General features: G+C 50.4%; 1 protein-coding gene across 1 annotated transcript in view; it reads right to left on the reverse strand.

Moving 5' to 3' along the window:
- Positions 1-586: 586 nt before the first annotated feature.
- SHC2 (SHC (Src homology 2 domain containing) transforming protein 2) overlaps positions 587-11352 on the reverse strand; it is a 36157-nt gene continuing 25391 nt past the window's right edge. Inside the window, exons 8-12 of the mRNA XM_015411223.1 lie at positions 10046-10226; positions 4971-5037; positions 3845-4009; positions 1931-2238; positions 587-715 (exon numbers count right to left, since the gene is read on the reverse strand). Of these exons, the coding sequence (XP_015266709.1) occupies positions 587-715; positions 1931-2238; positions 3845-4009; positions 4971-5037; positions 10046-10226 (850 nt within the window). The remainder of the gene's footprint in view (positions 716-1930; positions 2239-3844; positions 4010-4970; positions 5038-10045; positions 10227-11352) is intronic.

Below are 11352 nucleotides of genomic sequence, written 5' to 3' on the forward strand. Positions count from 1 at the left end.
TGATTCTTGTTTTGTGCTGTTGACACACTGTATTAGTGCGTTGTCATACACACCCTAAATAACGCACTTTCAATCCACTTCCAGTGTGCTTTGCAACTGGATTTTACTATGTTAAAACGCAAAATCCACTTGCAAATGGTCACCAAAGTGGATTGAACCTGCATTATTTGGCATGTGTGAAAGTGCCTTTATTAGTCTAGAATATGGCAGATTGTGGTGTTCAATCTTATATCATCTTTGGGGGGGCTAGCTCCTTTCTGACACAGAATTCCGCCCTGTCTAGAGCACAAAAGCAGTCCCTGAATATGTTTCATTGCCTTTGTTCACCTTCAGCTTGTGGGATTTGGAGGTATAGTGCATCTGAACATGGAGGTTCCATTTATCTTTCATGACTAGTTGCCATCAGTAGCCTTCTCCTCCATGTGTTTGTGCAAACTATTCTGAAAAAGCCACCTTTGCTAGGAAGCTGTTATTGCACCTTGGGGCAGTGAGTTCCATAAGTGCACTGTGTCATTCAGAACCTGAAATACGTGCCATCGTGCCCTCCTCCGAAGGGCAGGAGGAGCATCAGGAACCTACCGGATTGTCACAGCTTCCATTTCACCACCTGCCGTAGGTGCAGCTCACTCTCGGCAGCCACAATTGGCTGTTGGTTTTGTAGGTGGTAGTTAATGAGGTGGCTGATGCTTTCGAATAAGGCATCCTTGGTTCTCACCTGGGATGGCAGAAGAGAAAAAGGGCTTAGCCTCTGCTTGGCAGGAGGGTGCAGGATCTGGCTTTGCCGTCTGGCTTCATCTGAGCCAGTGGTCTGAACAGAAGGAAAGAAAATCTCGCGCTGAGATGGCGGAATCGTTGTAGCCCCACCCTTCCTCCTCTAACCACGCCCACTCAGCAGCTCCACCAGGCCCCCATCTGTGGCCACACCCTTTCTTAAAGAACAAGAAAGTCAAATCATATAAGGAAAGTACCTCTGAGCACACGCAGAGTGTCTTCCCCTTAACTCCGAGGAACCACAGCTCTGAAACCATCGGCATGCACTCTGAATAGAGGAACAAGGCTTCCTTTCACAGCAGATGGCGGGGCCCCCACCCAGGCCTTGGCCCCTCACATTTCTTTTGAGAAATGAAGGTCTGCCCCCATCTCTTCCTTGCCAACATTCTGAATCCCCCAAAATATTACGTTTTAGAGAAGAAGAGACTGAATTTATACCCCACCCTGCACTCGGAGTCTCAGGGTGGCTTACAATCTCCTTCCCTTCCCCTCCTCACAACAGACACCCTGTGAGGTAGGTGGGGCTGAGAGAGCTCTTTTGAGAACTGCTCTTGAGAGAAAAGCTCTGACAGAACTTGTGACTGACCCAAGGTCACACCAGCAGCTGCATGTGGAGGAGTGGAGAATCAAACCCCGTTCTCCCAGATTAGAGTCCACACTCCTAGCCACTACATCAAACTGGCTCACAGTCATGTTCCCCGTATCATCCCCAAAACTCAAGCTGGCACCCCAGGGCTTCCCAAATGTCAGACAGTGAAAACCCAGGGTTTCCCCTAACCTTCAATGAAAACCAGAGGAATGCTACGCTCAGCACCCAAAAAGATTTACGGGTAAATCCCCAAAGGGGAAGAACAACCCATTTCCAGGACTCAGATAAAGTTTTATTCCTAAGCACGGTTCCAGATTGGAAGGAATAGTGAATGTAGAAAGGTAACGAGCAGCTTCCATTGGGAGCAGCTCATTCTGGTTCATCTCTGCACAGAATGTGACTGGATCATGGGATCACTTTGTTTGGAGTGTCAGAGCAGACATACAGCTGGGGGTTCTCTCAAAGGGATCGGTGGCTTGGTTGGGTGGACCATTCCCATGAGCTGACCTCCCATGCCTTTGAGGGCCCCAAAAGCAAGGCCTCCATTACCCTTCCATGTCAGCTGCTTACCACTCCTTCGGGATCCACCAGGAGCAAATGTTTGGGTTGCCCATTGTGCATGCCTGTCAGGACGTACTGGCCAGGGTTGGTAATGCTGTCCCTCACGAGGAAGTCCCCATCCATCTGCAGCAACTTCTCCGCATCCCGACGGCTCATCTTGCCATGGTACCAGGGCTCCTGCTTCAGCTGATCTTCTGTGGGGGCGATCGGGGCCTTCCGGGTTGGGGGGCTGGGCCACTGGTCCTCGATCAGGGGGCTGCTATCCCCCCCGCAAGCTGACATGGACTCATGAAGCTTTAAAGCATCTTCAAAAGGCCCTGAAGAAGAAAGAGATTGGGTGTGCTCGGATGTGATTACAGCTTTCCAAAGGCAGCTTTTCTAAGACCATCCTGTGTGGTCTGAACAGTACAAATGTCATCGTATTCAGCCTGGTGAGAAGCTCAGCTTAAAACTTCTAAGTCTTTTTGGCTCAAGGGCTCACTACAGAAGAGGACTGGGACATTCAAATTGGAGGAAGATGGGATGGCAACATGATCAGACTCAGTTTGCTACTGGCTGAAAGTGGTCCTTTGGGACAGCATCCCACCAGGAATTTCCCCAGAAAGTTGAGCCAGTCCACAGCTAGATAACCTTAAATTTCAGCCTCATCCAGTCCCCGTTGCGGAACTATATCAGGAAAGAACCTCTGGAGAACTTTCTCTTTGGGAGTTCTTGGCAGATGAGGGAGGAAGACCCCAGGGTGTAGTGCCTCTTCCTGGAGGACATGGAGCTATGTGGTGTAGTGGTTAGGGTACTGTACTAGGACTTGGGACCACTGGGTTCAAAACCCTCACTCAACCATGGAAGCCTGCCAAGTGGGCTTGGGCCCATCACAATATCTCAGCCTAGCCTACCTCACAAGGTTGTTGTTGTGAGGATTAAGTAGAGGAGAGGAAACAATGTGAAAAGCCACTTTGAGTTGCAGATCAGAAAGAAAAGTGGGATATAAATTAAAAATAAGCATAAATAAAAATAAGACGTGCTTTTCTTGGATACTGGGGACTTCTCCTTCAGCTCCTGCTATCCCACCGTGGCCACCACGTTGCTTTGAAGGGGGGTGGCAGGTATAGTCTCGCTAGTGCACATACTCAAGAACCAGGGTGTTACCACTGATCTTTGCCCATCCACACACCATCAGCCTTCTTCTGATAGGTGCTGGAGGGACTAGGAGGACTACCTGCTGGTCGTAGCTCTGCATACTGCTTGGCTGTGCCCTGTCCGTCACCCTGACGGCTTGTCTCCAGTTTCAGACTCCTGGGACACATGCATGAAGCTGTCTCATACTGAATCAGACCATCGGTCCATTAAGGTTGATATTGTCTACTCAGACTGGCAGCGCTCTCCAGAGTCTCAGGCAGAGGTCTTTCCCATCATCTACTACCTGACCTTTTTAACTGGAGATGCCAGGGATTGAACCTGGAACCTTCTGCATACCAAGCAGATGCTCTGCCACCAAGCCATGGCCTCTCCCCTGCCTGCCAATACTTGATGTCCCTTACAGTAGAGATCCAGGGCTAACAGACACACAATACTTGATGCATAAAATGCAAATCTGTTCAAATGGGCTCAATCACCTGGTACAGAATTTGGAAAACCAACCCCCAGCTTTACCATCTGCATCCCCTAAATTCATGCTAAAACTCCCCCCCAATAACTTTAAAAAATCTTTCTCCCCCCCCCCCGCTGTAATTAGTATGTTTTCTTGCACCTTTCTTATGTAATGCACCCGGAGCATCACTCTGAGTGGGCAGATGATATTAATAAAATTATTATTCAACTTTGCAGGGTGGGAGTAGTGTTGTGTTTTGTGCTCCCAACACTTGTGCTTTAAACTTCAAAATTAGATGCAGAGCCCTCCCCATCTCCGCCGGCCCCCTCTCTTACTCATATCAAACAGGTCTTTGGGGGGGCTCTCTTCAGGCCCTCGGTGCCCCCCGGCATCTGCCTCGCTGTTCTCCAGATTCTGGGTGTTCACGTACATGTGCTCTTCATAGTCGCGGGAGCACAGCAGCTTCCCATCTGCCTGCAGGTAACCGTCGCAGCTCTGGCCTGGAAGACACGGCCACACCCGAGTTAGGCAGCCCACCCGAGTTAGGCAGCCCACCCGAGTTAGGCAACCCACCTCACCCCCAAGGGACGTCTCTACAGCACAGAGTGCCCAGGAAGAACTAAGGGGGCAGCATGGCCGAGGGGGACTGCGGAAACCTGCTTCTGAGTCCCCACTTAGCTCACGAGCTGACCTTTTGGCCTGACCCCTCTCAAAGGGTTGATGTGAGGTATAGTTGCCAGCCTCCAGGTGCCACCTGGAGATCACCGCTATTAGTTTCCCTGGATAAAATGGCCACTTTGGAGGATGGCCCTGATGGCACTATCCCCTGCTGAGGCCCTCTCCCTCCCCAAATCTCACCCTCTTCAGGCTGTACCCCCAAAATCTCCAGGTGTTTCCCAACCCAGAGCTGGCAACCCTTATGTGAGGATAAAAATCGGAGTTTATGACGACACGCCCCAAAGTCATGCACTAAAATCCAATTTGGCAACAAACCCGAACCTCTAAAAATAAAGAAAAGCTGGAACACCAGCCCACAGCAGCTCACATGTGAACACAGAGCTCCCCCATACAAAGAAGCCGGTCCCATGCAGCACAAAACCCTCAGCGGGAAGAGAAAGTTATTTCAGAGAACACAGTCTGGAAGGAGGGACTGCTGGGCTGAACGGAATTGCCACATGGATTTGGAGGACGGGGAAACTGTCTCCCTCTCCTGCCACCCAATCTCCTGGCGAGAGAGTCCTAGTTGCCGCCACCACCCTTAAGAAAGCCCTTTCAGCGTTCCGAGTGTGCCTGCTACCTCCTGATCCTTATAACAGCCCTGAAAGGGAGGCTGCTATTGCTTAACCCACCAGGCAAATGAAATAAAGAGTATAAGCTGGGGAAACTCGGGTTAGCTGTCATCGGGCACCCTGTGTGCGTCTTCCTCTCCCCCCCCCCCCACATAATAAACATTATGCCTACCATGTGGATCAGCGTCCCAGTGCAAATTTGAGTGACTGCTGTGGTCTCTCCTGGCAGGACTTCCAACCTGTGGGACAGAAGATACGGGAGTCACCACCTCTTCCGAAACCAGGGCCACACAAGTTTGAGAGCTATCAGTCACGGGAAGGCTCTCTTCTGTTTGGAGATGAATGACTCCCTGAATGAGGAATCTTCATTCATATGCAAAGTTTATTACAGTCACTGGCAGGTAAGTGTGTGTGTGTGTTTTGCTAGCACTGTGAGCTTTACCAGGTCGGCTGACCCACTGAAGCTGTAATTCATTAGTTGGTGAAGGTCTCCCATTTGCTGGAGGTATTGAGGTACAAGAAGATGAGGTCACATTGACAGGTGATACTTTTCTCCTTCTTGCTGTCGGGGAGCTTGATCTGCAGGTCTGAACTTTGCAGGCCAAACCCTTCTCCGAGCTGCAATGCCTCCCCCACCCAGCGGCCTCAGTCAAGGTTGCCAGCTCTGGGCGGGGAAATTCCTGGAGATTTGGGGGGTAGAGTCTGGGGAGGGCAGGGTTTGGGGAGGGACCTCAGCAGTTTACGGTGAGTCCACCCTCCAAAGTAGCCATTTTCTCCAGGGAAACTGATCTCTATTGTCTAGAGATCCGTTATAATATCAGGTGATCTCTAGTCCCCACCTGGAGGTTGGCAACCCTAGTCTTGGTCTTGGTCAGGCGAGGGATGCACCAAGTTGCCTTCTAGGAAGGCCGGGCAGTGGTCCATCTAGCACAGAACGGTCTCTTGCGGTTGGCGAGTCCTCCGACACTGGAAGGTCTCTCTCTATTACCGGCCAGCTGAGAGTATTGAATCCATGGGGGACTGAACCTGTCTCATAGCGAGTGAGCCAGAGGCCTTCTCTGTGCTCCCAGGGGGCTGCCCTGGGCTTTGCATGGGCTGCAGGCAACAGTGACTGCACCCCAGTCGACACGGGTGAAGCTGCCTTCTGTTGAACCAGACCCTCAGTCCATGAAAGTCAGTCTTTTCTACTCAAACTGGCAGCCATTCTCCAATCTCTTGGGCAGAAGTCTTTCCCATCACCTCCTGCCTGGCCCTTTTTAACTGGAGAAGCTGGGGATTGAACCTGGGACCTTCTGCATGCCAAGCAGGTGCTCTACCCATACTGAGCCACTGTCAACTCTTATTCCTTTCCCTCGCTCCCCCTTGGGCCTCATTCCCATAAACTCAACCTTCTGGATCCCCACACAGCTGGTATGCTAGGCAATGGCTTCAAGAAGAAGTCTATTTATTCATTCATAAGCCGCCTTCCTCCCCAATGGAGCTTACACAGCTCTCCTCTCTTCTGTTTTATCCTGTGAAGTCGGTTAGGCAGCAAGTGCATGACCAGCCCCCCAGTGAACTTCCACGGCAGAGCAGAGATTCAAATGTGGGCCTCCCAGATCCGAGTCTGGTGCTCTAACCACTGTGACACACAACCCTATCAGTAAGAATGCAGTTCCACAGTGGGATCCTCTGCAAAGTGGCTGTTGACCCTGGAGGGCTGGGACCGCAGGGGACTGCACGGCCAATCCAGTTTGATTTGATTGATTCGGAAAGGGGTTCGTTTTTTAATGTATCCTTCTTAAATTAATGACCTTTTCTTCGAGAGAGAGCTAATGCAGATAAATGAACTGAACAAACGGGTTATAAAGGCGGTCCGTCATCTGCAGCTCTTTTGTGGGTTGCCAGCCCTGGTGAAGTTTTGCCCACTACAGACAAGTGGCCTGCAGCTGACAACGAAGTCCCCTGCGCCAGGCTGAAGCAGAAGTGAGCCCGGAGCCCTTGATCTTGCCAGCGATCTTCCCTTGGTCTTGGTTTTCCAGAGTGGGCGAACAGCCAGCCAGTGGTGTACGCAGGTCCTAGGTCCCCTTTCATTCAAATGAGCTCTGGGAATTGTTGCACAATGCCCAGGTGTGCACAGCTCCTGTCCGAAGCAGGATGACAGCACGTGGCGATGGGGGTTAAGCCGTCATGTACCTCACTTTCCTACCCAATGGGGCAAGGTATGCCAGCCTCCAGGTGGGTGCAAACCAAAGAGAGAGATCACGGGACGGAAGTTGAGAAGAAGCAAACAACCGTGATGTATTATGCCAAAACAAGTCTCCAAAGACTAGAAAAAGAAGAAGAAGAGAAGACATGGGATTTATACCCCGTCCTTCACTTGGAGTATCAGAGCGGCTTACAAACTCCTTTCCCTTCCCCTCCCCACAACAGACACCCTGTGAGGTGGGTGGGGCTGAGAGAACTCTGACACAAACTGCTCTTTTTCAAGGACAGCTGTGCCAGAGCTTGTGACTGACCCAAGGTCACATCAGCAGGTGCAAGTGGAGGAGTGGGGAATCAAACCCGGTTCTCCCAGATTAGAGTCCACGCACTTAACCAGAAATGAGATACTATTAGAGAGTTTGTCAAATGGATTAATATTAATTATATTTTTGTAATTAAATATAGGTATTTCAACGCTACCCACTTTGATAAAGGTATACACGAAACGAGATACAATATGCATGGTCCGTCGGTGTTGATGGCGTTTGAATTGCTTCCAGTAAACTGAATACTGGAAAAGGAAATTTCTAGTCTTTGGAGACTTTTTTGGCATAATACGTCACGGTTGTTTGCTTCTTCTCAGCCTCCAGGTGGGGCCTGGCGATCCCCCAGAATTACATACAGCTCATCTCCAAGCTATAGAGATCAGTTCCGCCTAGAGACAATGGATGCTTTGGAAGGAGGACTCTGTGGCATTGCACCCCACTGAGGTCCCTGTCCTCCCCAGGCTCCATCCCCAAATCTCCAGGAGTTTCCCATCCTGGATCTGGCAACCCTACCTCCCCATCGCCCACCCAGGAAGACACTGTTTGTCCCACTGGTAGCGACACGTTTATGGGTGAGCTACATGGCAGTTTCCCCAGTTCCTGGTTCCTGGGAGCAATTTCATGTTATGAAAAGGGCACGCTTGTGCCCTATCTCCCTATGCACCATGGGCCCAAACCAGATTGGGCTTCTGCACATCCAGGAATTAAGTTCCGAACAGGAACTCCCAGGGCACATCTGATCAGAAGGACCGAGGCAGAGGACACAAGGTTGTTACAGCATGTGACTCAGCCATAAGTAACGGGACGGGATGCAATCCCTCCCTCTATGTCAGTCTCACTCTGCTGCCTCCCCCTATCTAAAACCGGAGAGAGTAAGATGAACTCTTGACAAAATATTTTCGAAACGGCAGAAATGGATATATTGTCTGACTCGCTGAAAGACCGAAGTACAAGATGTGAAAGATATTTGGACACCATTTTAGGATTGGGTGAAAAGCAATTCTGAACATCAGGAATAATGAGTACATAAGAACATAAGAACATAATCGGGATAAATTTAACTTGAATTGCGCAGAACGTATACTTTTTTCAGGAATCACAATAGAAGATTTTAGCGATCTGATTAATCGATATTAGTTTTTGAAATTATATAAAGGAAAGAGATCTGAAAACAAAGATTTAAGATGAAAAATCTGTAACCACTATTGTATAAGCTTGATAGAAATTTTCCTACATGCCTTATCCCATGCCGTATGTCCTTCCCTTCCTTTAGTGTCATATATAATAGGGAAAACCTAATAAAAATCTTATAACTAAAACTGGACAGAGTGGGCTCCTCGAGAGGTCCTCGGCAATGCGCCCTCTAAGCTGTGGGGTCTTGTGAGCAAAAATTCTACTTGGTGAGCTCCTGGCATTAATGTTGTGAGCGAGCAATTCGGCTACTGCATAAGTTAGTTTGCTCTGGAGCCATCCTTCCTGAGCTAAGACAAAAAAAAATGTGTAAGCCGGAGGCTAGAAAACTGTGAGCTAACTCACACTAACTCAGCTTAGAGGGAACCCTGGTCCTCAGTCATGACCTCAGAAGAGGCATCTGTCCTGCTTCCGTTTTTAAATGGAGGCATCAGGTGGTCAGACTAGAATTAGAGAGGTCTGGATTCGAACCCCCCACAGTTCATGGGTCCTGGCACTGTGTCTCCGCCTGCAGGGCTGCTGTGAGGAGGGAATGGGGAGAGAAGAGCCAGGCAGGTGGGCCGGAGCTTGGACACAGGGTGGGATACAGACGAAGCAGGCAGGCTCTTGGAAGGACCTGTCTCAAAACAGTCTGAAGCGTTCTTGAAATCTACTACCCAAGTATTTGAAGGGCTGTCATGTAGGAAATGGTGTATATCTATTCTCTCTCGCTCCGGATTGCAAGACTAGATCTAATGGGTGGAAATAACAAGGGAGTCGTTACCGGCTAAATATCAGGAGAAACTTCCTATCTGTAAGAGTGGTCGAGCAGCGGAACAGACCGCCTCGGGAGGTGGTGGAGGCTCCTTCGCTGGACGTTTTCAAGCGGAGGCTGGACGACCATCTTTCGGGTATGTTGTAGGGCTGTCTTTTGGATGTGCTCCTGCAGAGTGCAGGGGGTTGGACTAGATGGCCTGCAAGGTCCCTTCCAACCCTAACATTCTATGATCCTATGATTCTACCCAGTTTATCTGGGGGCCTGTGGTGGATTGTTTGATTGATCTGGGGATTTGGGGGTTGGTGGTGGAAAGGGCCATCAAGTCGCGGCTGACTTAACGGTGATCTCAGAGGGTTTTCAAGGCAAGAGACAAACGGAGGTGGTGTGCCATTGCCTGCCTCTGTGTGACGACCCTGGTACTCCTTGGGGGCCTCCCATCCAAGTACCAACGCCTGGTATTCCTTGGGGACCTCCCATCCAAGTACCGACCAGGGCTGAACCTGCTTAGCTCCTGAGATGTGACAAGATTGGGCCAGCCTGAGCCACTCAGGTCAAGCTAAGAGAAGCACAGAGGTGGTTTTGCCCTTGCCTGTCTCTGCGTAGCCACCCTGGACTTCCCTGGTGGGCTCCCATCCAAGTAGTAATCAAGCACGGCCTAGCTTCTGAGATCTGACAAGATCAGGCCAGCCCGGGGCCAATCCCGGTCAGGGCGCTTTTGTGATTACCAAACGTCTTTTAAAACCCAGAAAGACCAGACATTGCAGCCCTATACGGCACCTTTGTTTTCACCTGGCCGGCATGGCTGCTGCACGAAAGCTGCGTGGCTGCATGGCAGAGGGAGATGCCGTGCCAGAGGCGGGAGTCCACCAGGCCCCCAAGAGGCGGCTCCTTTCCTGGGATGCTGTTGTAGTAGTCGTGTTCAGAGGCCTCGTCATCCTCGCCCCAGGTGGTATCTTCTGTTCCCATTGCTCTGACCAGAAAGGGAAAGGGAGAGAATATTGCTGGGTGTTTTGGCAGGGATCATGCAGTGCAGAAAGCGTTGCCTGCATTCAGAGCAAGCCCGCAGTTGCAGTGGGGCATCTTGAGGCCTGGCCCCCTGACTTACCAGTTTGGTGTAGTGGTTAAGTGTGCGGACTCTAATCTGGGAGAACTGGGTTTGATTCCCCACTCCTCCACTTGCACCTGCTGATGTGACCTTGGGTCAGTCACAAGCTCTGGCACAGCTGTCCTTGAAAAAGAGCCGTTTGTGTCAGAGTTCTCTCAGCCCCACCCACCTCACAGGGTGTCTGTTGTGGGGAGGGGAAGGGAAAGGAGTTTGTAAGCCGCTCTGATACTCCAAGTGAAGGGCGGGGTATAAATCCAATCTCTTCTTCTTCTTCTTCTTCTTCTTCTTCTTCTTCTTCTTCTTCTTCTTCTTCTTCTTCTTCTTCTTCTTCTTCTTCTTCTTCTTCTTCTTCTTCTTCCTCTTCCCGCCAAGGCCCCCCCCTTCCCATCCAGCCCAGGCACTCCCTGGGGGGGTGTGCAGGGGTGTGGGGGGGGCCCCCTGACTTATTTAAAGGCCCCCCAAATTAAAAAATCCTGCCTACGGGCCTGGTCCAGAGGGCAACAATTCTCCGCGGACCTCTCACTGCAGAGGCGTTCAGGGTAGAAACGGCATTTTCTGAGTTCTCTTTCACTGGCTGCCGCCGCCTCTCCCCTGCACCACCTCTACAGGGACAGACAGCAATGACCATTAAGCGCTCTGGAGTAGAGGAAGGGAAATGAGGGCCACTGGGGGTGAATAGCACAAATGCAGGGTGGGAGTTTTTGAAAAGCACAGTTTCCCATTCGCATGGCATGCAGATGCACTGTGGCATTTAAGGAAGGAACAGAGCAAAGTGGGTGAGGTGGAAGTAAAAAAAGAAAATCTGGAAAGTCAGTGATTGGCAGATGACAGTGTGGACAATTAAAAACAAACACCAGGGCTGTGCACTCAGATGTTCCTCAGCCGGAGGAGAAGAAGAAGAAGAAGAAGAAGAAGAAGAAGAAGAAGAAGAAGAAGAAGAAGAAGAAGAAGAAGAAGAAGAAGAAGAAGAAGAAGAAGAAGAAGAAGAAGA

The sequence above is a fragment of the Gekko japonicus genome, unplaced genomic scaffold (assembly GCF_001447785.1).
Source record: "Gekko japonicus isolate JY-2015 unplaced genomic scaffold, Gekko_japonicus_V1.1 scaffold1187, whole genome shotgun sequence".
In the NCBI taxonomy this organism is placed as follows: domain Eukaryota; kingdom Metazoa; phylum Chordata; class Lepidosauria; order Squamata; family Gekkonidae; genus Gekko; species Gekko japonicus.